This window comes from Capra hircus, chromosome 26, assembly GCF_001704415.2.
Source record: "Capra hircus breed San Clemente chromosome 26, ASM170441v1, whole genome shotgun sequence".
NCBI classification, from domain to species: Eukaryota; Metazoa; Chordata; class Mammalia; order Artiodactyla; family Bovidae; genus Capra; species Capra hircus.
Genome location: NC_030833.1, coordinates 10,030,158 through 10,057,754, shown reverse-complemented (window position 1 = coordinate 10,057,754; position 27,597 = coordinate 10,030,158). Strand labels below are relative to the sequence as shown.

Genomic DNA, 27,597 nt, shown 5'->3' with positions numbered 1-27,597 from the left:
AGGGGACTTATTGTGCTGACTTTTAAAATTTTATGTATTTTTTAAAATTAATTAATTAATTAATTTTGTCTGCCTTGGACCTTAGTTGCAGCCCTGGGCTTCTCTCTAGTGTCATGGGCTTAGTTGCCCTGTGGCGTAGGGGATCTTAGTTCCCCATCAGGGACTGGGGCATTGTAAGGCAGATTCTTAACCAGTGGACCACCAGGGAATTCCCACGTACTGACTTGTTAAAAAATCATTTTTATTTTTAAATTTGAAGTGTGTTAGTCAACTCAGCCATGTCTGACTCTTTGCGACCCTGTGGAGTGTAGCCCACCAGGCTCCTCTGTCCATGGAATTCTCCAGGCAAGAATACTGGAGCGGGTTGTCATGCCCTTCTCCAGGGGATTTTCCCAACCCAGGGATCAAACCGGGGTCCCCTGCATTGCAGGCCGATTCTTTACCATCTGAGCCACCAGGTGAAGTATGGTTGATTTATAATGCTGTGTTAGTTTCAGTTGGACAGCGAAGTGATTCAGTATATATATATATAGGCTACCCTGGTGGCTCAGTGGTAAAGAACCTGCCTGCTAAAGCAGGAAATGAGGTTTCAGGGTCCAGTCCCTGGGTTGGAAAGATCCCGTGAAGGAGGAAGTGGCAACCCACTTCAGTATTCTTGCCTGGGAAATCCCATGGACAGAGCAGACTGACGGGCTACATGGGGTCAGAAAGAGCAGGACACGACTTAGCAACTAAACACCACCAGCTACTATACATACATATATTCTTTTTCAGATTCGTTTTCCTCATCGATTATTTTTGAACTAAGGCTGCTGGATGCTGGTGAGTGGACTCAGGACGTAAACACAGACCTTACCTAGCTACTCTGTGTGGATGAGTGCAGGTGACCTGAGGGGTTATATGGGGAAACTGAGGTTCAGAGGGGTTAAGGAACTAGCTAGCCCCCAGGTCACACAGATAGAACCTGGCATACTGGGGACTAGAATCCAGTTTGGTTTGATGCCACCCAAAGCCCAGGCCCGCTAATCATGAGGCCGAGTTCTTACAGGTGCCTGAAAAGATTTGTGTCGTGGTCTCCATAATTAGAAAGCAAACCTCAGTCTGTTTTAAAGAAGGTCAGTTCTCAGACCCAGAAAAAAGGAAAAGCAAAAAAGATCTGATCAGTTTTATGAGCAGCGGCCAAGGGCCGGCGCTTCATTACCGGGACCCTTGTTTCCTAAAGCAGTGGATTCTGTTCCTTTAAATGAAGCTTTGTGAAGTCCTGGATTCCGGATCCCGGATCCCGTAACAGGCTCCTGCCAAGGCAGGGTGTGTCAGGCAGGGCGGTGCGGCCGGTCCAACTTCTGACTCACTGTTTATCTCTGGCAGGAAGTAAACACGGGGAAGAGAGGGAGGGAGGGAGCTCGCGGACTTCTGACGCTAACTGGGAGAGGTCATGTGCTGAGTTAGGTGAGTGTCTGCTCTTCTGGTTTCAGCCTAGAACCTTAAAGAAGTGAAGAACAGTGCTGTTCTATTCTAAAACAGTACTTGGAAAACAAAGGAAATTAGAAAGTAGAGGGGGAAAAAGAAATCACCACCTACAGACAACTATTCTTAAAATATTAGTGTGTTTCCCTCAGAGTTCTCTGTTTATTTCTAGTTCTTCACTGATTGTGATAGCTCTGTACATATATACATTTTATATATCATTCAGTTCAGTCACTCAGCTGTGTCTGACTCTTTGAGACCCCATGGACTGCAGCACGCCAGGCCTCCCTGTCCATCGCCAACTCCCGGAAGTTGCTCAAACTCACGTCCATTGACTTGGTGATGCCATCCAACCGCCTTATCCTCTGTCATCCCCTTCTCCTCTTGCCTTCAATCTTTCCCAGCATCAGAGTCTTTTCCAATGAGTCAGTTTAAAAAAATTATAAACTATTAAATATATACAATAATAAATTATATATTTAAATATAAAAATATTTAAACATGTTACTATAAATGTTATATAAATGTATAATATATTTGAATAATTAATAAGCTATTTTTAGAGCAATTTTACCGAAAAACAATGGTACAGAGAATTCCCTGAAGCCATCCCTTCTCTGTACAGTTCAGTTCAGTTCCGTCGCTCAGTCGTGTATGACTCTTTGCGACCCCATGAATTGCAGCACACCAGCCTCCCTGTCCATCACCAACTGCTGCTGCTGCTAAGTCGCTTCAGTCGTGTCCGACTCTGTGCGACCCCATAGACGGCAGCCCACCAGGCTCCCCTGTCCCCTGGATTCTCTAGGCAAGAATACTGGAGTGGGTTGCCATTTCCTTCTCCATCACCAACAGTTCCCCCTTTTTATTAAGATTTTGCATTAGTGTGGTACATTTGCTACAGTTAATGAGCCAGTGTTGAGAATTATGAACTAAAATCTGTACGTTCCATTAAGGTTCACTCTGTATTATACATTGCGTGTGTTCACCATTATAATACCATGCAGGATGATTTCCCCGCCCTAAACATCTCCTGGGTTCCGCTTATTCACCCCTTACTCCCTCCTGCCTTTCCTCCCTCCCCTGGCAAGCACCAGTATTTTGGGTCTCCGTAGTTTCTTTTTTTCCCTATTACCTTTTTTTTTTATCGGAATAAAACGCATACTGTTTAAGTGTATAAATCTGAGCTTGATGAGTATTTGCACTCCTGTGCCCCTGTAATCACACTCAGATCTGTTTCCATCACCCCAGAACATTCATTCATGTCACTTCCCAGTCAGTACCTCTGTCCTAGAATAACAGCTATTTGAACTTCTTCCACCGGTGACGAGTTTTGCCAGTTCTTGAGCATCGGATAAATGGTATTGAACAGTATGTATACTTTGGTATCTGGTTTCTTTTACACGCTGCTACTCACTGATTTTCTAAAATTGCTTTTATTGTGGTTTAAAAAGGCAAAGCGTTCCATTTACTGTCTTAACCAGTGTAGTGTTTAGTAGTACCGTTCAGTAGTGTTAAGTATAACACGTCTTACAGTTTCTTGGTTTCTTAAGGTAGAAACAGGTCATTTCTTTGAATCTTCCTTTTTTAGTGTAGGTGTTTGAGTGTCTTAAAAGCCACTCGAAATGCTGCTTTAACTGTATCCGTATCAATTTCATTTCTTCTTTGACTCATAGGCTATTTAGAAGTGTATTATTTAATTTCCAAATAGTTGGGGATTTTCCAGTTACCTTTCTGTTATTGATTTCTAATATAATTCCATTGTAACCAGATAATATACTTTGAATAATTTAAATCTTCTAAAATTTATTGAGATTTTTTTAATGTGTAGAATATCATCTGTGTTATAAATGTTTCACTTAACACTTGAGATAAATTAATTCTGCCCCTATTAATAAATGTCAGAGAGTCCAGTTGGTTGGAGTGGTTGTTCCAGTCTTCTGTATCTGTGCTGATTGTCTGTCTCTTCTATCGATTATCGAGAAAAGTGTATGGAACTATTGCCTTTTAATTGTGGATTTGTTCATTTCTCCTTTTATCAGTTTTTGTGTTATGTGCTTTGAAGTTCGGTTATGAGGTAGATAAACTTTCAGAATGGTTACATCCTCTTAATGAATTGACCTCTTTTTCATTTAATCTTTCTTCCACTTGGTAAGGTTTTTGCTCTGAAATTGACTTTGATGTAAGATAGAGACAACAGCTTTCTATTGATTGGTGTTTTCATGCTATATCTTTCTCCTCTTCATTTTCTGACTCTTAACAGATTTGTGCTTGTTAAGCAAAGTTTGCAGTGCCTTTTTTGTAGGCAGCATATAAGTTGGATCTTGCTTTTTCGATGCACTCTGAATATCTCCAACTTTTGACTGGAGTCCTTATAACATTTACATTTAACATGACTATTAATATGGTTGGTTTAAATCTACAGTCCTATTGTTTTCTCTGTCCATCTCTTGTTTGGTTCATTTTCCCTCCTTTTTGGCCTTTTAAAAAATTCAATTATTTTTACGATTCTCCTTTATTTCCCTTTAGATTTGTAGCTACAGTATTTGTGTTATCTTAAGTGATTGCTTCAGGATCTATAATATGTGTCTTTAATGTATCACAATCTACTATTAAGTGGTATTTCATCTTTCACATGTATTAGAAGCATCTTGGAAAAGTATACTTGGTTTCTCCTCTTTTGGCCTTTGTGCTATTGTTATTGTCGATGGACATTTTACTCCTACTATTGTGTTACAAATCCTACAATATATGTTATTCTTGCTTTACATAGTCGGTTAACTTTTAAAAGCTACTTAAATAATAAGGAAAATTGACTTTACATTTACCTGCATAGTTAGCATTTCTGGTGCTCTTTATTCTTTTACATAAATACTGATGGCCATCTGGTATTGTTTTCTTTTGATTTAAGGGACTGCCTTCAATATTTCTTGAGATACTGATCTGCTGGTGTTGAATTCTTTTAGCTTTCCTATGTCTGAAAAAAAATCTTTATTTCATCTATGTTTTAGAAATTTATTTTCACTGGGCAAAGAGTTGCAAGTAGACAGTTTTTTTTTTATTCCTTTTATTGCTTGAAAGATATTACTCCATTGTATTGTAGCTTGCATTGTTTCCAACCAAAATCTGATGTCATCCTTAAGTTCTTCTGTCTTTTTTATCCCACACTGACTGACTTTATCATATTTTAGTTTTTCACTGGTTTGAAGCAATTTGGTTATGATATGCCTTGGTATAAGTGTCTTCTTATTTTTTATGCTTGAAATTATTAATAGTTAGATTTGTGGGTTTATAGTTTGCACCGTATTTGGAAATTTTGCAGTCATTATTTCTTCAAGTTTTTTTTTTTTTTAATCTCCTTGCCACCCTGGGACTCCAACTACACATACCTCCAGCTGCTTGAAGTTGTCCTACAGTTCACTGATAATCTGAATCTGTTCTTCTTCTTCTTTTTTCCAAGTCTTTTTCTCTTTGTGTTTCATTTTGGGAGAATTTCTATTGCTGTGTCTTCAAATTCACTAATTTTCCCTGTAATGACTAATCTGTTTTTTAATCCATCCCAGTGTGTTTTTCATTTCAGGAACTGTATTTTTCATCTCTAGAAGTTTGATTTAGGTCTTTTTTATATTACTATCGTCCATGTCTGTACTTAACACTCTAGCATCCAATAACATTCAGTGTCCAATTCATAAGACATGTACTTTTCTCTAGCATCCTGAACATATGTACTACAGTTATATTACTTTTAAAAAGTCTTTGTATACTAATTCTGTTATTTGCACAATTTCTGGGTTGGCTCTGATGAACTGAGTTTTCAGTATGGGTCTATTTTCCTGCTTCTTTGAATGCCAGACACTGTGGACTTTATGCTTCCAGATTCTGGGTATTTTTGAATTCCTATAAACATTCTTGAACTCTGCTCTGGGATGCAGTTATTTGGAACAGCTTAATCTTCTGGGGTTTTGCTTTTAAGCTTTGTTAGGAAGGACTAGAGCAGTGTTGATTTTCTCGACTACTGAGGCAAGACCCTTGTTAGTACTGTAACAGATGTCCCATCAATTATGAAGTTTTCCACCCTGTTTGGTAGGAATGGGAACTATTCCCAGCCCTGTATTAGCTTTAAGGATTCTCTCTTATAAACCGTGCAGGGGGTACCTAGTCTCATGTGGTTTCCATACATATACACGCCAATCAGTATTTAGTGTATCTCTGGAGTTCTCTTTTTGTGCAGCTTTTGCGTCTTGGTAATTTGTCTTGGGAACTCTAGATGCCTTGGTCACTGCTGACATCCAGCTTCATCTCCTTAAGTCAGGGAGGCTAACTGGCTCAAGCTGGGGTCCCCTGCCCTGGGACACTCTGCAGGCCATAAGCTGAGGCAATAGCAGGGCTTACTCTGCTCCTTCCCATCTCCAGGGATCCCTGCCCTCCATCTCCGAAAGCAGCCAATCTCCTATCAGCCCAAACCCCTGTTAGTTAATAATTCTTTATGTGCCATTCTCCAACCCTGGCTCCCTGAAAACTTTGGAAAATCTACTGTATCAAATTTCTTTCTTTAAATGGAAATGCAGCAAAAAAACACCTGGCATTTATTTTAGGAGCAGTGGGGAGTCCTTCTAGAAAAAAAAATAATAAGAGAGAGGATGCCAGGAGCAAGAGTTGTTTTTTTTTTTCTCTTCAAGAGCAGCTTGTATCGCAGACACTTGCTGTCTCTTGTATCTTTTTTACAGCCTCAAATGCCAACTTTGACAGCAATTAATCTTCCAAAATGTATCACTGCTGCTGTGTTAGAGCCGGGAAGGAGCCTAGGATGGTCTTTATGTCTTTGACATTGAACCAGCTTGGCCCCCACTAATGCTGACTCACCACCCCCGACCTGCCCCCCTGCTGTGTAGACCAATGGGCTTACAGAGAGACACATCTCAGCAAAATGGCTTGTGGCTGGGGATTGTTCTAACAAGAAATCCTTAGTCAATGTTTTTGAACTCAGTCGCACACAGGCAACATTGGTAATATCTTCTTTTTCAGAGGGTGGCCCAAATTCCCTGAAGGATTTTTCAGTCATCAAGAGAAAACTGCATTATGTTCCCTGATATTGTACTTTGTTGGCTAAGGGAGGAAAATTTTTCTAAAATATGTTAGAAACCTTATCAAGAAGGAATATAACAAAAATATGTTTACCACTATTTCTTATTCAAAATACCTTTGTGGTATCAAAATAAATACCCCATAATCTAATCATATGGGCAAAACTGTCATTTGCATTTTTCCAAGGATGACTAGTAGGATTTAACTTGCAGTTCAGGAGATCTTCATGTTCTCAGTTAAATATTCTGCCCGCTTTCTTGATTTGTGCTTATTAGAGTTTTAAAAATCTTTTTTTATTGTGCATAAAAATAAATATCTGTAAGAAAGCAAAACTATGGTTAACAAAGAGCACGGTGGAAGCTGGGTGGGGTGGTGGAGGTAAATTGGGAATTTGAAATTAACATATACACACTACCATATATAAAGTAAGTAAATCACAAGGACCTTCTGTGTAGCACAAGGAACTCTAGTCAATATCTTGTAATAACCTATAATGGAAAAGAATCTGAAAAGGAGTAGATGTGCTGTGCTCTGCATAGTCCCTCAGTCGTATCCGACTCTGTGACCCCATGGACTGTAGCCCGCCAGGCTCCTCTGTCTATGGGAGTCTCCAGGCAAGAATACTGGAGTGGGTTGCTATGCGCTCCTCCAGGGGATCTTCCCAACCCAGGGTTCAAGTCCAGGTCTCCCATATTGCAGTCGGATTCATCATCTGAGCCATCAGGGAAGCCATATATATTTATATATAAATATGCATAAGACAAACAAAAAACTACCTGTACACAGCATTAAAGACATTGACTGACTAACTGTGAATAACAGTTATGGAAATTTCACTTTGTGATCACATCTTACTAATTTTATCCAATAAATATCTTATTAGATTAAAAACAAATAAAGCCCCAGATATCTCCTCTGATGGGATTGTAGTTTTATTTTTGATGTTTGATTGTTAAGAAGCATTCAAATGACCAGAAATAATTATTATGCCATAAATGTATTTAAGTGAATTTCTGTTTTCTTGTGCTAATATCTACATACATTTGAAGTACAGTGACAGACAGAAGGAAGAGACACAGAATTCATTCCAGCTGCATGGAAGGCTTGTGGGTCACACTTCAAGCCCAGCACTGAAGTTGGGGACCACACAACTGGGTCAGCCCCATGTTTGGTGGTGCTGAGAAAAATCGATGACAAGACAGTTTTTTAAGAATTCAGTTGCCTGTACCCGCCTCCACTCTGCTGGATAATGGAGTTCATGAGTGTGCCAACACATCGACCTTTCAGTTCAGTTCAGTTGCTCAGTTGTGTCCGACTCTTTGTGACCCCATGGACTGCAGCACGCCAGGCCTCCCTGTCCATCACCAACTCCTGGAATTTACTCACACTCATGTCCATCGAGTCAGTGATGCCATCCAACCATCTCATCCTCAGTCGTCCCCTTCTCCTCCCGCCTTCAGTCTTTCCCAGCATCAGGGTCTTTTCAAATGAGTCAGTTCTTCGCATTGGATAATGGAGTCTCATGAGTGTGCCAACATGTTGACCTTAAAGTCATATAAAAGTTCACGTGGCAAAGTGTAGGCTAAATATTAAGAATGCTTTGGTATTTTATCTACCCTCGCACATACCCGTTTCTCCCCAATAATGTTTTAGACCCTACCAATATTTTCCTTTCATCTATTGCTTGAATTGCCCAAGCATTGTGGTCTCTCTTTTTTTCTAACACAGAATGAGCACAGAAAAGAGTTAAAACTGCATTTAGAATATACATTTAAGTCTGATGGGGCTGCCAAGGCCAGCAGGCTCCCTGGCATCCAAGTAGGGAGTGTTGTTTGGACAAGTTAGGACCGTGAATGTGGATTGGACCTAATTTCTAAGATCACAGAGAAGTTGCTGAAGAGGTGCCTTTCTCTGTGAAATACTATGTTATGGTTGTTAAAGCATGGCGGTTGTCATTGCCTTGTTAACTTGAGAGTTCTTTGCACAGATCACTCAGAATGTAAGTTTCTTCTCTGAAGTCTCTGGAATGGTGATCCATACCCACAGTTCAGGAGTCAACCTAACTGAGCAGTTATGGTGTCAGTTAAAAAAATTTTTTTTTTCACTTTATTCATCCCATTGTCAACTTAAAAAAGAAAGGCACAATGTGAGAGTTGTGAGTTAAGTTTTATTGGCGGCAAATGAGGGCTATAGGCTGGGAGACAGCAGTTCAGAGAACTCTGAGGAACTGCTCCAAAGAGGTGGGGGGAAAGTCAGTGTTATATATGATTTCAGTGAAGGGGGTACATGCAGTCAAGCACACATCTTGGTAGAAGCTTGCTGCTAGTCATGAGAAGATGTCTCCATTAATGATTTTAGTCTTTTTCTAGATATGTGTGCTAAACTGGTTTAAAGCTCAACATTCAAAAAACAAATATCATGGCGTCCGGTCTCATTGATGTGGAAGAAAATGGAAACAGTGGCAGATTTTATTTTCTTGGGCTCCAAAATCACTGCAGACGGTGACTGCAGCCACAAAATTAAAAGGCACTTGCTCCTTGGAAGGAAAGCTACAACAAACCTAGATGACATATTAAAAAGCAGAGACATTACTTTGCTGACAAAGTCCTGTATAGTCAAAGCTATGGTTTTTCCAGTAGTCATGTACGGACGTGAGAGCTGGACAATAAAAAAGGCTCAGTGCTGAAGAATTGATGCTTTTGAACTGTGGTGTTGAAGTCAAGACTCTTGAGAGTGCCTTGGACTGCAAGGAGATCAAACCTGTCAATCCTAAAGGAAATCTGTCCTGAATATTCATTGGAAGGACTGATGCTGAAGTTGAAACTCCAATACTTTGGCCACCTGATGCGAAGAGCTGACTCATTGGGAAAGACCCTGATGCTGGGAAAGATTGAAGGCAGGAGAAGGGGACAACATAGGATGAGATGGTTGGATGGCATCACCAACTCAATGGACATGAGTTTGAGCAAGCTCAGGGAGATAGTGAAGGACAGGGAAGCCTGGAGTGCTGAGTCCATGGGGTCGCAAAGAGTTAGACATGACTGAGCAACTGAGAAACAACCTGTCCATCCATCCATCCGTTCACGCACACATCCATCCATCCACTGCCACATTCATATATTCAATGTTTGCTCTATGCCAAGCACCAGAGACATCATACTTAAAAGAGGCAAGACCCAGTCTCCGTCATACTCCAGAGGGAGAAAGGGTATCCTTCTTGATGGCAGCCGTGACTAGTGCCGTCACTCGGCAGGGCTGTCGAAGGAGATCTGATCCCAGAGGCCAGGCCACGGAGGCTGCATTGAGAAGTGGAGATTGGGTCTGAGATTCTCAGGGAGAAGCAGGAGCGCGCCAGCTCCAGGAAGATGCAGGGATGGGGAGCTCTGTGTGGGATGCTGTGGGAAAGGCAGGCTAGGGGCACAGATGACTGCAAACTGAAGTCATCACCAGAGGGTCTTCCCACGAGGGTGACAGGATCAGGCTTTCGTGTCTATGCCATAGTTCTGGCTGCAGCCTGGAGAACAGAGTGCAGGGGCCAGAGTGGGTGGGAGAAGAGTTTGCTGCTTTGGTCCAGGAGAGGCGAGGCCAGCAAGTTACGAGGCAGCCAGAGGCGGTGGGAGCCCGGAGCCCAGCGGGGCTTGGTCTCACTTTGTACCAGGAGCTCTGCGTGCGACCTGGGTCTGGTCTGGAAGCTTTGTGTGGATATTTTTTCGTTTGTGTATTGAGGGGCGGGGCAACATCCACTCTGCCTGGCTACTGTGTGAATTAAATGTCATCAGAACTGAAAAGTGCTTAGCGTGGGCTTGGCCTTAGTAAACACTCAGGATGTGGCAGCTGTCCATCCTGGTGATTTTGCTTTATGGTTTTGCTGGTTCCCTTGAAGCCTGGTAGTGCAGAGACTGTTTGTCTTTCCCCAGCCAGTCTCCTTCCTCTTCTCAAGCATTCCTAGTTGGCTTGAGTGTGCGTCTTCGGAACTACGCCTTAGGAACCCATCTGGATGTGATTGTCTCCAGCTCCGGTGGTGGGGAGGGCCTTCTCTGCGTCTTCATCATCTGCTCAGCCCTTTGCTGCAGTGAATCAGTCCTCCTCCCAGGTCTCTGCACGTGCCTCTCTCCCTTTGTTGGCGGGGCGGGGGCGGGGTGTGGGCATCAGGGCTGCACCGGGGAGGCTGTGGTCTCTATGCTGTGCCCTCCTCAGCTCAAAGGCAGTGCCCCCCCTCCTTTGGGCTGAGAGCCTTGCATTTAGAACACACTGCCCAGCCCACAAGAGCTCGCCTTTACATTCTGAGCTGAACCTCCATCCTACACATTTTTTAATTCCATCTTGAAGCACAAAAGGACATTGTGCAAGCTCCAATTAATGCAGAGCCCTTACAGATCACTTTGTAGAATTTTTCTTGCCCTTGGGCAAATCTCCTCCTGGTGAGTGACTTTAATCTGGTTTAGAAATTGGCTTCTGACGGGAAATCATGGAGATTACAGGTGCTCAGTTCAGGTGAAAGAGAGCCAAGACTGGGTCTTTATTTTAAAGGGAGTCCGTGTTCACACTCTGGGGGATGTATTCCTGGTTGCTCTCTTATAAGACCCACAGGTCTTCAAGGTGCCCCAGTGGAGTGAATTTATCATCCTGTCCCCAGACGGTCATGACTTCAAGTAGCCTGAAGGGAAATCACACACTCTCATGAGTTGGCCACTGCTCTCAGAGGCAGATCAGTAAAGCCGCTTTGTTCTTTTGTTGCCAGCGCAGAGGGAGCTGTGTTCTGTGCTTCTTGAACAAGCAGACGTCAGTAGGAATGCTTCATTTCTGAATTACATGCCATTAATCTCATTAGCTACTAAATGATTTGACCCCCTGCTTAATGAGTGGAACACAATTAAGCATAAAGTGCCTATTAAAAGGAAAATAGGTTCACAAGTACAGAGTTGCTGGTTCTGGAACAAACCATTGAATTTGAGAAATCCTGCTCTGCAGAGGTCATGTCAAGGAATGTTACCTGCAGTTCTAGTGGTTTCACCCCTGTCCATCAGCACAAGGCCAGGACTCCCCATGGGCACGTCTGTCCTAGTGATCACTTGGGGATTGGAAGGATTCATGTAACTTAACCCTCGGAGGAGGCAATGGCACCCCACTCCAGTACTCTTGCCTGGAAAATCCCATGGATGGAGGAGCCTGGTAGGCTGCAGTCCATGGGGTCGCTAAGAGTTGGACACGACTGGGCGACTTCACTTTCACTTTTCACTTTCATGCACTGGAGAAGGAAATGGCAACCCACTCTAGTGTTCTTGCCTGGAGAATCCCAGGGATGGGGGAGCCTGGTGGGCTGCTGTCTATGGGGTCGCACAGAGTCGGACACAACTGAAGCAACTTAGCAGCAGCAGCAACCCTAAAGAGTTTTCTCTTCTTTGCTCTTGTGAGCCCTGCTTTTTGTCTCAAAATGCTAATCTCGTTGAGATAGTAGCCAACTCTCTCTCGGGTCCATCTGAAATATGTTCAGTGTCATATGTGCAGAGGCATTACTTTACCATTAAGGTCCGTCTAGTCAAGGCTATGGTTTTTCCAGTGGTCATGTATGGGTGTGAGAGTTGGACTATCAAGAAAGCTGAGCACTGAAGAATTGATGCTTTTGAACTGTGGTGTTGGAGAAGACTCTTGAGAGTCCCTTGGACTGCAAGGAGGTCCAACCAGTCCATCCTAAAGGAAATCAGTCCTGAATATTCATTGGAAGGACTGATTTTGAAGCTGAAACTCCAATACTTCGGTCACCTGATGCGAAGAACTGACTCATTGGAAAACACCCTGGTGCTGGGCAAGATTGAAGGCAGGAGGAGAAGGGAATGACAAAGGAGGAGATGGTTGGATGGCACCACCAACACAATGGCCATGAGTTTGAGTGTGCTCTGGGAGTTGGTGATGGACGGGGAGGCCTGGTGTGCTGCAGTCCATGGGGTCTCAAAGAGTCAGACACGGCTGAGCAACTGAACTGATACTGAACTGATGTGCAGAGATGGGCATTAAATCAGGATGACTGGTGTAATGACAGCTGAACACACCTCCTTCGAGGTTGTCATGTGGTAATTCATAGGTGAGGGGCTTGGTGAGAGGCTAGAATGGAGTCAGGTAAAGAGCCTCTTGCCTTCTGTCCTAGTTCATTCAGGCTGCTATAAAATGACATAGACTGGATGGCTTAGCCAACAGACACGTGTTTCTTGTGACTCTGGAGGCTAGAAATCTAATATCAAGGTGCCAACAGATTTCAGATCTGCTGAGGACCCACTTCCTAGTTCATAGGTAGATGCCTTCTCTGGGAGTCCTCACATGGCAAAAGGGTTAAGGGAACTCTTTGGGGATCTCTTTTCAGTTCAGTTTGGTCCCTCAGTCATGTCTGACTCTGCGACCCCATGAACCGCAGCACGCCAGGCCTCCCTGTCCATCACCAACTGCCGGAGTCCACCCAAACCCATGTCCATTGAGTTGGTGATGCCATCCAACCATCTTATCCTCTGTCGTCCCCTTCTCCTCCTGCCCTCAATCTTTCCCAACATCTCTTTTATAAGGGCAGTAACCCTCATGACTTAATCACCTTCCAAAGACCCTCCTTTTCTAATACCATTGAGAGGGTTAGTAGGTAGGAAGGCCAGAGGTCCCCAAGGAAATAAACTGGCGGGAGGAAACAAACTGCAAGTGGCTGACATTTTTCCCCCCTTCTCTGTTGAGGACACCTGGTTCTGCCTGAACTTAACCTTTTTCAGACCTTGAGATAACCAATGCGTTTTTCTTATAGAAGTGTTTTTCTTGAGCTATGTTAATGAAACTATGTATTTGCTTTAAAATTTGTCTTTCTTCAAACCAGTTTGTGTAAGACGAACCTTATTTTTTTTTTCCTTTTCTCAGACCTTGGGCTGATAATGGCTCAACAAACCAACATTCATGTCAGTTGTTTTATGGCCAGGGATGACACACCTTGTGCCGTTCTATCTCAGAAACGTATAATGTGGGAGAGGGGCCTGGTATAACGCCTTCAGCCTTGGGGGGTCTCTCTTGTCTGATTAACAGTTTGCTAACTATGGAATGAGGTTCGTGACATTGTACAGGAGACAGGGATCAAGACCATCCCCATGGAAAAGAAATGCAAAAAAGCAAAATGGCTGTCTGGGGAAGCCTTACAAATAGCTGTGAAAAGAAGAGAAGTGAAAAGCCAAGGAGAAAAGGAAAGATATAGGCATCTGAATGCAGAGTTCCAAAGAATAGCAAGAAGAGATAAGAAAGCCTTCCTCAACGATCAATGCAAAGAAATAGAGGAAAACAACAGAATGGGAAAGACTAGAGATCTCTTCAAGAAAATGAGAGATACCAAGGGAACATTTCATGCAAAGATGGGCTCGATAAAGGACAGAAATGGTCTGGACCTAACAGAAGCAGAAGATATTAAGAAGAGGTGGCAAGAATACACAGAAGAACTGTACAAAAAGGATCTTCATGACCCAGATAATCACAATGGTGTGATCACTCACCTAGAGCCAGACATCTTGGAATGTGAAGTCAAGTGGGCCTTAGAAAGCATCACTTTGAACAAAGCTAGTGGAGGTGATGGAATTCCAGTAGAGCTCATTCAAATCCTGAAAGATGATGCTGTGAAATTGCTGCACTCAATATGCCAGCAAATTTGGAAAACTCAGCAGTGGCCACAGGACTGGAAAAGGTCAGTTTTCATTCTAATCCCAAAGAAAGACAATGCCAAAGAATGCTCAAACTACCGCACAATTGCACTCATCTCACACGCTAGTAAAGTAATGCTCAAAATCCTCCAAGCCAGGCTTCAACAATACATGAACTGTGAACCTCCTGATGTTCAAGCTGGTTTTCGAAAAGGCAGAGGAACAGAGATCAAATTGCCAACATCTGCTGGATCAGGGAAAAAGCAAGAGAGTTCCAGAAAAACATCTATTTTTGCTTTATTGACTATGCCAAAGTCTTTGACTGTGTGGATCACAATAAACTGTGGAAAATTCTGAGAGAGATGGGAATACCAGACCACCTAACCTGCCTCTTGAGAAATCTGTATGCAGGTCAGGAAGCAACAGTTAGAACTGGACATGGAACAACACACTGGTTCCAAATAGGAAAAGGAGTATGTCAAGGCTGTATATTGTCACCCTGCTTATTTAACTTCCATGTAGAGTACATCATGAGAAACGCTGGACTGGAAGAAACACAAGCTGGAATCAAGATTGCCAGGAGAAATATCAATAACCTCAGATATGCAGATGACACCACCCTTATGGCAGAAAGTGAATAGGAACTAAAAAGCCTCTGGATGAAAGTAAAAGAGGAGAGTGAAAAAGTTGGCTTAAAGCTCAACATTCAGAAAACGAAGATCATGGCATCTGGTCCCATCACTTCATGGGAAATAGATGGAGAAACAGTGGAAACAGTGTCAGACTTTATTTTTTTGGGCTCCAGAATCACTGCAGATGGTGATTGCAGCCATGAAATTAAAAGACGCTTACTCCTTGGAAGAAAAGTTATGACCAACCTAGATAGCATATTCAAAAGCAGAGACATTACTTTGCCGACTAAGGTCTGTCTAGTCAAGGCTATGGTTTTTCCAGTGGTCATGTATGGATGTGAGAGTTGGACTGTGAAGAAGGCTGAGCACTGAAGAATTGATGCTTTTGAACTGTGGTGTTGGAGAAGACTCTTGAGAGTCCCTTGGACTGCAAGGAGATCGAACCAGTCCATTCTGAAGGAGATCAACCCTGGGATTTCTTTGGAAGGAATGATGCTAAAGCTGAAACTCCAGTACTTTGGCCACCTCATGTGAAGTGTTAACTCATTGGGAAAGACTCTGATGCTGGGAGGGATTGGGGGCAGGAGAAGAAGGGGATGACTGAGGATGAGATGGCTGGATGGCATCACTGACTCGATGGATGCGAGTCTGAGTGAACTCCGGGAGTTGGTGATGGACAGGGAGGCCTGGCGTGCTGCGATTCATGCGATCGCAAAGAATTGGACACGACTGAGCGACTGAACTGAACTGAACTGAACAGACATAAAACATCTTGCTAAAAACTAGCAAGCAGGCACTCTTTCTGTCCCCTTCTGATGTCTATGTCAGAAGTTTTCCCTGTCTCTATTATGCTTTAATAATAAAACATTGCTACACAAAAGCTCCTTGTAGTCAATCCTCGTCTCTGGCCCTGGACTGAATTCTCCTTCGGAGGCCACGAATCCCAGTGTAGCACATGGCTTGCAACCTCAACCTTTCACCATCATCTTGGGGATTAGTTTTCAACATATGAATTTTGGGGGACACAAACTTTCAGTCTCCCTCTTTAAAAGTTTTTGCTTTTGGAGGCATAGAATGAATAAGAAGATCATGGTCCATCAGATTCAAGCTTAACCCCTGTGTTCTCAGGGTTCTTCTCTGCAAAATGGCAGTAGTAATATTCACCTTGCAAGGCTATTGGTAGGGTTAAATGAGATAATCCAGGTAAAGCACTGATGTTCAGTAAATTTCATCCAAGTACTTTCCCAACTTTTCATTTTGGAAAATTTGAAACCTTAAAAATGCTGAAAGGATAGTAGAATAATATCCAATATACCCATTGCAGTAGTATGTTCATAGTGCCATAGAGAAACCCACAGACTGGGTAGCTTCAACAACAGAATTTTGTTTTTTCACAGTTCCAGAGGCTGGGATTCCAAGGTTAGGGTGCCGGCAGAGGTGGCTTCTGGTGAGACCTTTCTTCCTGGTTTGCAGATGGCACCTTCCTGCTGTGTCTGCTGAGGCCTCTTTGTATGAGTAACTCCTGGTGTCCCCCTTCTTCTTACAGGGACTTCAGTTCTCCTAGATTAGCGCCCCACTCTTATGACCTCAGTTACATTTAATTACCTTCTTAAAGGCCCTATGTCCACATATACAGTCACATTATGGATTAAAACTTCAATATGGATTTTCAGGGGGACACAGTTCAGTCCATAATTGTTGTTTTTGTTCAGTCACTAAGTCACATCCAACTGTTTGTGACCTCGCAGCATGCCAGGCAGGCTTCCCTGTCCTTTACTATCTCCCAGACTGCTCAAACTCCTGTCCATTGTGTTGATGATGCCATCCAGCCATCTCATTCTCTGTCATCCCCTTTTCCTCCTGCTTTCAATCTTTCCCAACATCAGGGTCTTTTCCAGTGAATCGGCTCTTTGCATCAGGTGGCCAAAGTATTGGAGCTTCAGCTTTAGTATCAGTCTTTCCAATGAATATTGAGTTGATTTCCTTTAGGATTGATTGGTTTGATCTCCTTGGTATTTAATTTCCCTATTCACTACTGACCAGCATGGAAAACCTCAGACTGAATGTTTGAGATTCTCTGCATTGATTTTTGGAGGAAGTCATGTTTATGGGTGTGGTGGAGCGCGGAGGGGGCTCTCTTCATGGGGAGGATGAGCCGCATGAGGATGGTGTGTTATATCCTTCAATGGGAGAGGGGTGGGGTGACTATGCCTGTGCTTTACTCTCTCCTTGCCATCCATGAGAACTGATGAAACATTAAATCTTTTCATTGTTGGCAGCATCTGGCATGGAGGTTCCAGCTCTGCTTCTGAGGGTGCTGCCACTCCAGACCCCTGCCTCGTGTCCCCAGAGGTGACTGAGTCGAGAGAGCACCCACAGGCAGCCAGGGGTCCAGAAGATTCTCCATGTCCCAGCACACCGGAGCCCCAGGAGTGGGAGAGTCCCTCGTCCTCCATGCGCTTTGCCGAGGGCCCCCCGGAAGGTTGCTTGGCAAGCCCAGAAGGGGAACCTGAAGGTTGGCCCCTGGTTCAACACTCTTGGAGGGAACTTTCTCCAAATGGCCCAGGAGAGGCCTCGCCAGCCTCTGTCCCTCAGGACGACAACTTGACTCAGCGCAAGGTGGTTTCTGTCATCCCCAGTGCCGAAGAAGAGACAGGCTCGAAGGAAGAAGGGCAGAGACTGTCTTCCTCCAGCTCCACTGACCAGTTGGCAGGAATTCCACCAACTGCTCCTCCAGAGCCGATGAAGGTGCAGCTGCCTGGAGAGGATGCCCGGCCTGGTGATTTCAAGTCCCAAGGGCAAGAGGCTGCAGCTGGCTTACCATGGCCAGAGTCCCGGCAGGGAACCCCCAAGGCCCCTGCTGCCCACCAAGGCCAGGAGAGCTCAGCCAGCCTGGAGGAGCCTCCCCTAAAACCCGAGATCGCAACCTCGCAAGAGCCAGTCCCCGAATGCCCAGTGGAGGGGCCACCTCAGGATTTCACCGATGACACGGGATTCCTCGGGGCCTGCCCTCCCACTGGGACCAGTTCAGGGGCCGCCCAAGAAGCCAAAGCGAAGGCCGATTTCCAGGAAAGCTGCCAGCAGCCGATGGGAGCACTCCCACCCACAGGGCTGCCCTGGGATTCACTGGGTCCTGCCCTGGTGCCGGGGGACAAGGGCTCTTGGGAGGAGACTCTGGGTGCCCTTGATGCTCAGAGTCACTCGCAGACCAGGAGCCAAGATGCTCAGCCTAGTCAAGTCACCTGGGCAGCAACAGGTGATCAGCCCGAGGGAATTTTGTTCATGAGCCCTGAGCCTACCCCACACGCCGCAACTGAGGATGTGGGTCCAGCTTCAAGCCTCCCCTCCCAGCCAGCTGCTCTGGCCTCCGTGGCTGCAGAACAAGCCAAGGAGATGGTTTCCATGGCCGAGATGCCTGTTCTCACAGATCTGGCTACAGAGTGGGCAGAAGCAGGGTTGTCAGGACCGGAGAAGCAAGCATCAGACCTCAGAGGAGAAGGAGAGGGTCTGGAAGGAGGCTCCAGAGAGATTCCTGCTCCTGCCCCTCTGAAGGAGAGGGCAGAGCTTGGGAATAGGGAGCTAAGCCATGAAGTCCATCCAAAGGTTCCAGCTCTCCCCACTCCCAGTGCATCAGATGAGAGTGCCAGCAGGTCACCAGGGCCGAAGGATGAAGCTGAGCCCCCCGAAGGCCCAGCTGTGGCTAACGAGGAAAGCAAAGTCTCTGGGGCTGATCCTAGAGGACAGGGAGCAGCCCCAGGGCCCCTTGATGGTGCAGATACTGGGAATCTACAGGCAGAACAACCTGAGGCCTGGGACTGCAAGCCTGACCCAGAGGTGGACAAGGACGAGGTTTCACAGCTGACTGGCGATGAGGAGAGCAAAGGCCTTCCTAACACAGTCCTAGCACAGCCAGTTGGAGAGGAGATCCCTGGGCACGTGGACAGGTCTGACTCTCCCTCAGAAGATGCAGCTTGGAACATGGTGGCCCGTGGGATGATGGGAGAATCTCAAGTGGTCCACGCATCGGGCTCACTGCACCAGCTCCCTGAACAGCATCCCAGCCCACCCTCTGGGCCAGAAGGAACTGGTGAATGTGTTCTTCCCCGGGGAACCGTCTGGGCGGGGCCGGGACCACAGACCAAATGTCCCGACACCCTTCAGGACGTGGAGGGACTGGGAAGAATGGACTCTCTTCCTGCTTTAGAATCTGAGAAATCAGATTTCCTGTCAGTTCCTGCTCCAGAGGTCGTCCCCAAAGCCCAGGAGGCGGAGAGCATGCCTGAAATAAAGTCAGGGAGCCACCCATCCGCACAGAACCCTGGCCATGGGGAAGGGGAGGGCTCGCTAAGATCTCCCCACCCCCGTGGGCTGGGGCGTGACACAGCTGGACAGGAAGTCCTTGCCGATGGGCCCCCTCCCCCTGAGGAGGAGAACTGGGCAGTGGACTGCAGGCTCACGACGCTCAGCCTGGAGCAAGGTCAGCAGGGAAACCTATCCCACCCGGGGGACAGCGATATAGAAGTGACTGCATCCGAGAGGCCCTTATTGTGTCCTGAGAATCATCTCCAAACATCCCAGACACACCCAGACGCATCGGTCTTCAATATGCTCAGGGAGACATCCCAAGGGTGCGGAAGCAAAGAAGAGGCTTATCCAGGTGATACGGATTTTAAGAACCTGGGTGCCGATTCTCCGCAAATCCACATACCCGTGGGACCGCGGGAAGATGTGAACTTGTCCACTCATGGAGGCAAGCAACCGGCTTCTGAAACGGAACTTCAAAGTGAGCTCCCCAAAGGCAGTCTGTCTGATGCTCCGAGTTCACCTCCTGGGGGCACAGTTCTGGAGAATCCTGAGACTGAGAAGTCGCAGTTGTCAGCACCTATGAAGCCTGAGTTGCCTGCACTCAGGGAGAAGGGGCAAGAGGGAGAATGTAGCGGCAGTCAGCCGTCCAGGAGCTCATCTCCTGCAGCAGACACTTCCCAAGACCCTTCTCTTGCAGGTAGCTTGAGCAGAAAAGAATATAGCTGTGCTGGGCAGGGGCCAAACGAGTCCCAACAGGAGCTGGTTGACGGGCTGAACACCGGCAGCCAGCATGAAGAAGCATGTCTTGAGGACGCAGGCATTTCAGGAGCAGCTGACGCTTGGCCCCAGCTCCAGGACTTGGGCAAGACAGAGAAGGCAAGTGGAAACACCGTGGGGGCCCCGCCTTGTTGGCCTGACTCAGTAGCTCTCCCGGAGGCAGCTCACAGCCAGTCGGTTCCAGCACCTGCCAGCCCCCGAGCCACACCCGCCCAGGATGCCCCAGTGAGAGAGGCAGGTGAAGAAACCCAGGAGGGCGGGCAGCAACCGGGGTTGGTCCCACAGAAGGAAATGGAGCACCTCACTGCCTCAGATGCAGAGGTCCTGGAGCTTTCTGGAATTTTCCCATCAGCCAAGGATCACGGTGTGGATGGTGCTGAGACTTGCGGGAAGGTGGACGGTGGAGCCCTGGGGATGTGGCAGGCTCCGGGGGAGCCAGGCTCCCTCCAAACAGAGGAGCACTCTTCCCCTGGGGAGGAAGCCTCTACCTCTGCTCTAGGGGAGCAGCACTTGGCCAGCTGCCAGGATGCCTGGCCACTAGCCAGGGAGCTGGCTGAGAGTCCCAGAAGCGTGGCAGATCTTTCTGCAGCACAGGTTGTGCCCGACCCAAAGAGGCTCCTGCCGTCTGGACCCCCGGAGGAGGCTGCCCCTGGTACTCCTTACCTGCACATCGAGGGTGCTGCCAGGAAAGGGCTGGAAGACAGTGTTGTGAAAGCTGTTTCACCCCAAGGCCCCGGAGCCGCTAGGGAAAGCCCTTGTTCCACTCGGGAGCCCCTGCTTGCCTCGGAAATAGCCTCCTCCAGGGAGGGCTTTGCTGAGTCCTCCTTGCAAGCAGGAGCTGCAGGTGAGGGAATCTCTGCAGCGCCAGCCAGCCTTGGAAGCTCCAAAGCTGCGACCTTGGAGGGTCCTGTGGACTCTGTGCCCTACTTGGACAGGATGCCATTTCTGGCCAAGAGTAAGGAGACCACGGGGGAGGAGAAATGGTCAGGAGCTCCCGGTGCAAGTGCTGAGCCCAGCGAAACTCCAGCATGCCCCGTCAGTGAGGAGAGCAAGGGAGGGGAAGCAGCAAGAGAGACCGAGGGCAGCGGGGAGAGGATGCTAGAGCCTTCCAAGGATCCCAGGCGGGGAGCATCAGCTGGTGTAGACGCAAGCTGCAGGCAGACTGGGATGCTCGCTGGGTTGCCTGATTTCAGGGAGCACATCACCAAGATCTTCGAGAAGTCTGTGCTTGGAGCCCTGACCGCCGATTGGCCCCAGAGCACACAGGGAGAAAAGGCGGGAGCTGGGAAGAGGGTGATGGGCAAGGGCCTCATGGTGCCAAGCCCAGAGAAGCTTCCAGATGGGACTCAAGGAGTGGCCGTCACCCCTCTCCCCACCCTTCCCACTGGTCTCTGGGTGGACTCAAAGGAGAGGAAGCAAGAACTGGCCGTAGAGGCTGAGATTTCTCATCTGGGTCCCCAGGATCCAGCTCCAGGAAAGCTGCCCGGGCTGGGCTGGCTGGCCGCAGAGCACACCCAGCCGGGCGCCAGTGAGGGAAAGGAAGTAAGCGAGGCCCCGCAGATGCTGGCGGACAGCAAGAAGCTGGAGGGTGCCGGGGAAGGCTGGTGGCCGGGACCTGGAGGAGGCCAGGCCCATTCACAGCAGGCAGGTGGCCCACAGGAAGCAGCTTCAGATCTGTCTTCACAGGCGGCTCCTCCAGAGGCTTCCGGGGCTGACTTGCAGGTGGCTCCCCAGAGCCATGCAGAAGGGGACTCTGGTCCAGATGACAGCATTCCTTCTGGAAAACAGAGCCAGGAAACAGCCCACCAGGACAGTCAACCCAGAGAAGATGGTCCCTGGGGCTCTTCTCACCCCCGGGCTCTGGGTGACACGCCAGGATCCACCTCTGCCCGGGGAGCATCTCCCCACAGGGACATCCCACCTCTGCCCGAGGCCGTCGGTGAGCCCTGCACCCCAGACCCACTTGGGGGTGAGAGGAGGCGTGCAGGTGCAGCTGGCATCTCGGAAACACAAGATGCCCTGGGCACCCAGGGCGTCCGGGAGCCCCCAGCTGGGGAAGTGGCAGATAATCCGCTGGAGCCCGGCTTGGAAGCTGGAGCTGCTGGGGAAGCAGAGGGTGACGTCACTTTGAACACAGCTGGGACCCGGACATGTGTGTCTGAGGACCTGCCTGAAACAGGTATTACGAGAATGTTCTCTGGTGCGGCTGTTGCCTCGGCTGTGCCAGGAAGCCCTGGGGACCCAGGCTGCTCAGAAGGGGCTCTGAGGATGGATGCTGAAGTCGCCCCAGGTGGGGGCCGCCCGGCCGGGCCCCCACAGGCTGAGGAGCAACCCAGGCCTGAGTTCCCTGCTTTTGCGGAGGATGGGAAGATAGGTGTCTCCTCACCCACAGAACCTGACGAAACTCGGGACCTGAAGCTGCAAAACCTGGATCCAGAAGCACTGGACGCTGAGAGGTACTTAGAATAAATTCACACGCTAATGTGGGGTCAGCTGTAAAAGTGATTTTCATTTTTAAAAGTCAAAGTGATGAGTGGCTTTAAAGAAGCTTCATTTTTCCGTATCTAATTGTTTAAATTTCCCTACTTACAATCTCTGGATGTGCTGAGAGTCTGAAAACATGTGAGAAATGGTTTGGAGGCGTCTGTTTGGTTTGGAGGAGCTGTCTGTTTAACACATCTTTTTTCCTTTCCTTGTGTTCTTTAATTCTTCTAACGGAAATTGTAAAGCATGAAATATTTACAGGCCAGCAGTAGACTATGGGGTCATAGGTTAGGGTCAGTCAGACTATTTTTCTGGTGTCCAGATACATTTGCTTTTGAATCTGGATTTATTTATGCAGAGAGGCCTAAAGGATCCCAAAGCATCTCAAAGCCTTTCACTGCCTGAAGCTAATTTTTTTTTTTCTAGAGATTTTCCTGAAGTAGCCACTTAAAGCTTAAACTGGGAAAAGGGGTTTTCAATAGGACATGAAGAGAAATGCCCTTTCTGAGATGTATTGCTTTCTTTACATTATCCCAGAAAGATCCCCAAGGCTGGCCCATCTACGTTACCTTTGGTTCCTGAGAAGGATGCTCCAGACATCACGGACGAGGTTATTTCAGATGATGCCAGCAGTGCGGGAGGAGCAGAAAGGTCAGTGAAAAGGCATCAGCCTTTGGAGAACCCTGCCTTCCTTTTGCAGAGACATGCTGGATGTTTGGCAAAGGATAGTACTAAAATGTATGCGTCTTAATCTAAGAAAGATGCACCTCACCGTTCTGATTCTTTACACGGTGCCTGAGATAACTATGATCTCCATTGCTTGTATAAAGGAATTGTTTTCACATCTGAGCTTATCTTTGTTTTTCTTAACATCTTTATTGAGATGTAATTCACATACCATCTCATTTGTTCATTTAAGGTATACAAGTCAGTGGCTTTTAATATATTCACAGAGTTGTGCAGTTCTCAGCTCTGTAGTCAATTTTAGAACATTGTCATCCCCTCCAAGAAACCCTGCACCCCTTAGACAACACGCCCCATATCTCCCAACTCTCCAAGCCTGACACCTCCTAATCTAGTTCATTACCTTTTGAGGTAAATAGGTTCAAGTCTGATTTAATCTTGAGCAGGAATGTCTAATCACCAACAGCAGTCATGCCCCCTAGGGAGGAGGACAAATGACAGATGCAACAAGGAATCCCAGACCTTCACACTTTGCAGGGTACCTGCCTGTTCTTTCCTAAGTGAAATGCCACCTGTGGCTGGGCACCAGCTGCTGCTGGGAAATGACATCCTTCAGGGGAGAGGGAGGTGCTTTGGGCATAGTCACATTCTGAACAAGCTTTGCAGCATCCTTAGCTCTTTGGCTCCTCCAGAGTTCTGTGCGTGTGTGTGTGTGTGTGTGTGTATACATGTGTGTGCACACACACACAGGCACATGCTCATGTGAGGGAGGCGGGGTTGGATTTTAAATTAGTACCTGTGGCTAGCCCAGAGTATCCTGCCAAACAGCTGCAGCCATTTTGTAAATGAATTGATGCATATTTTGCACACGCCAAAAGAATGCATGATCACCTGTTTTTCAAGTCTGAGCACTTCCACCCAACTGCCTTGCCATCCAAATGAGGGCAACTCTCATAACTCTGGGCCAGCAGAGTTGCAAGCCCTGTTGCCAAGACAGATGCAAGTTTAATCTGCACTGGACACTTGTCTCTGCTGCTGACTTAGCACAAAATTCCCCACCACTCTTGCTCGTATGTATTTTTGACATTCCCAGTAAAAGTATAGGAAAAGATGTCTAACTTGAAAAATCCTCCCCTTCCTCTCCCCACAAATGTTATATTAGCTCTTTCTTAGTCCCTGGATGTTTTATCATCCTTCCTGGAGAACAAGGTCTTAGGACCAGGCATATAGTAATCCAATAAATATTTCATGACTCGATGTTTTAATCACTTTTAATTTTAAAATTGTAATTTCTAAATTAACACTAGATATGTGTAAGGTGTAGAAAAGTATAAGGAAAAAGAGAAAAATCCACAGCCCCAACACCTAATGATTGCTGGTATTTATGATGTTAGTGTGTGCACAAACGCACATTATGTTAGGGTAGTTTCATCCATTGTTTTTTTTTTTTTTTTTTCTGTTTAAATTCTCAGAGTCCTTTTTTTCCTGCTGCCATCAGAACTCTTTGCAGACATAAATCTTAGTGGCTCAAAGTGTATGACTTATAATTTACAGAGCAGTAGATATTGACCTCAATATAATGGGTGTTCTGTGCACTTTGCTCTGGTTGAGGATTTGTTGGGTGATAGACTTTCAGATTCTCGAGTTGTGTCGTTCATTTTGGCAGCCCTGGTCACATGTGTTCGGAGATGCACTGTGAGGGTAAAACGCATCTCAGATGTTGAAGATTTAGTGTTGATAGCTTACGGTGAACGGTGTCGGATTCGTGATCTCTGAAGAAGATTTAGCTTCGGGACCAGGGACCAGGCTTGATCACTCAAGAGCTTTTGTGTAGGATAGTTTTATTAAAGTATAAAAAGAGACAGAGAAAGTTTCTGACATAGACATCACGAGGAAAAGTCTTACCAGACCCATTCCCACAACCTACATCTTTTGTTTTATTGTTTAATCATTAGCTCTGGGCTTAAAGAAAATAACATCTTATATGACTAAGACTAAGGAATGTAGGGGAAAAAGTTTGTCCTTTTCTCCTCCTGGACCCCTTCCTCCTTGAGGGCCCCGGACTCCTTGTCAACCTACCTAAGGATTGGCTCTCTCAGTGTGAAGCAAAGAATACAGGGAATTCCCTGGTGGTCCAGTGGTTAGGACTCTGCACTTTGAACTAGGATCCCACAAGCTGCATAGTGTGACCAAAAAAAAAAAAAACAAGAAACATCAGTAATAATTTTTATATTGCATGTTAAAATGGTAATATTTTGGATGTTCTAGGTTATAATGTTATTGAAATTATTTTCATTTTTTTTTCTTGTTTTTACTTGGCTACCAACATTTAAACATTACTAAGTGGCTTTTGCATTCATGACTTGCATTTGTGACCTGTGTGGCCTTGCATGCTCAGTGGTGTCTGATTCTTTGAGATCCCATGGACTGTAGTCCGTCAGGCTCCTTTGTCCATGGGATTTTCCAATCAAGAATACTGGAGAGGGTTGTCATTTCCTCCTCCAGGGGTATCTTTCCAACCCATGGTCTACTTCTATTTAGATCATTTGGATCTATTTAGATCAGCTTTGCTCTGGTCCTTGAAGGGAATGAGGATGGAAGAGGGCTCACCTTTCCTGTGCTTTGGGTTCTTAGGAAAAAGGCCTGCTACTCTCCCATTGGCTGAGGATTTCCAGAAAGAATTCCAGGTGGGATGACCTCTGGCTCCCCTGCCTCGAGGGCAGTTACAGGGACAGCCACATCTGAGCAAATGGACCACAACAGAGCCTACTTTATACTCAGTAGACAATCGAAGGTCTCCAGAAGGTGCAGACCAGCTCTGTCCAATTGAAATAGGACATAAGCTGCAAATATAATCTTAAATTTTCTAGTAGCCATATTCAAAACAAATAGAAATTATTAAAATTTTAATTAATATTAAACAAATTAAAATCGAAATATTAAAATTAATTTTAATAATACATTTTCAGTAACACAACATGTAGACTTCCCTGGGGCTCAGTAGAGAACTTGCCTGCCAATTCAGGAGATTGAGGTTTGATCCCTGGGTTGGGAAGGTCCCCTGGAGAAAGAAATGGCAACCCATTCCATATTATTGTCCAGGAAATCCTATGGACAGAGGAGCCTGGCAGGCTACTGTCCATGGGGTTGCAAAAGAGTCAGGCATGTCTTACCAGCTAAACAACAACAACAAAACCCAATATATGACAGATATTATCACTTCAACATGCAATCAATATATAAATTATTGACTTGGTATTCTGCATTCTTATTTGCATATGAAGTCTCTGCATGCTGGGGTGTATTTCATGTCCACAGCACACCTCCGTTTGGACTGGTCACATATCAAGCCCTCAACGGTTCCATATGGTGAGTGGCTGCTGCCTGGGACACCCCAGCTCCTCCCAGAGCTCTCAGAGTCATCGAATGATCCATAAGGCCAAGCCTTCCCACGGGGGCCCCAAAGGTTCTCCTCTCTCAGCCAAGCAACTTCATTCCTACTTTAACACCAGTGCTAGGAATGCTTCTTTGCCTTGAGGGGAAGCTCAGTAGCTCCAGTGGACCTTTCACCCTGAGGGAGCTGTGCTGTGGATCTGAGCGGGCCTCAGAGAAAGTCCCGCCAAAGTCGGGTGTGTGTGCCCTGGGAATGGCAGATGCTGCATGTGAAGGTGAATTTGGCAGCAGCCTGGGGGAGGTTGTGTGGTCACACTATGGCAGATGCTACCAGGAGCTGGGTGGTGGTGGAGTTTGGGTTCACACCCAGCTGTGTCTCTTACTGGTTTCATGTCTAATCTGTTTGTCCATCTGTAGAATGGGGAGGTCACAGCTGTAATTGCCTCCCTGAGTTGCAGTGAGGGCCAGGATAAGTGATCAGATGCAATAATGGTGCGTTCCGGCCCAGGCAGAGCTTAGGTTTTCTCTTTGCAATTCTGTGGGACAGGCTTTTCTCCTGCAGTGAACTGCGTGGCCAGTGTTCCTCTTCCTGGGGTTGAGGTTCCAGCCTGGCCATCTTTCTTTTCCAGAACTAACTTCTTTGTTGAAATGTCTTCGTGGCAGAGGAGAGGGAATTTACTGCCCACAACGATCTGCTTCAAGTTTAAAAATTTTGAGATTGTATTTTATTGTAAAACTTTGTGTGTGTTTTTTATTGTATATTGTATTGTATTTCAACATAAAAATAATACTTGCGTTGCCATGAGAAGAAGCAAGTCAAAACCAAATTTTCTACTCTCTTGGTTATCGGGTGACACAGTTCTGTTGAATCTACTGAAATTTGGAGATTCTTTTGACTTGGTTAGAGCTGACCCCACAGATCAGACTCAGTACCTAAGAAGGGTCTCTTTTCCATCTTGGTGACAGGATCATTTGAAAACTCAGTCTCATTTCCATGTAGATGCAGGGAGCAGATATTTTGCTGCTCTATTTCCCATCTTTTGAAGTCAGATTGGGCCTGCTGGCGCATGTGCTGTGGGTATCCTGTGGCTTTGCTCACCTCCACCTAAGGGGTCTGT

General features: G+C 46.3%; 1 protein-coding gene across 6 annotated transcripts in view; it reads left to right on the top strand.

Annotated features, from left to right (window-relative positions):
- Positions 1 to 27,597, top strand: part of TACC2 (transforming acidic coiled-coil containing protein 2) — a 206,861-nt gene that overhangs the window by 29,561 nt on the left and 149,703 nt on the right. For all 6 annotated transcript variants that reach the window (XM_013975232.2, XM_018041283.1, XM_013975233.2 and 3 more), the window contains 2 exons: positions 17,116 to 22,374; positions 22,940 to 23,053. In XM_013975232.2, coding sequence (XP_013830686.2) covers positions 17,116 to 22,374; positions 22,940 to 23,053 — 5,373 coding nt within the window. The remainder of the gene's footprint in view (positions 1 to 17,115; positions 22,375 to 22,939; positions 23,054 to 27,597) is intronic.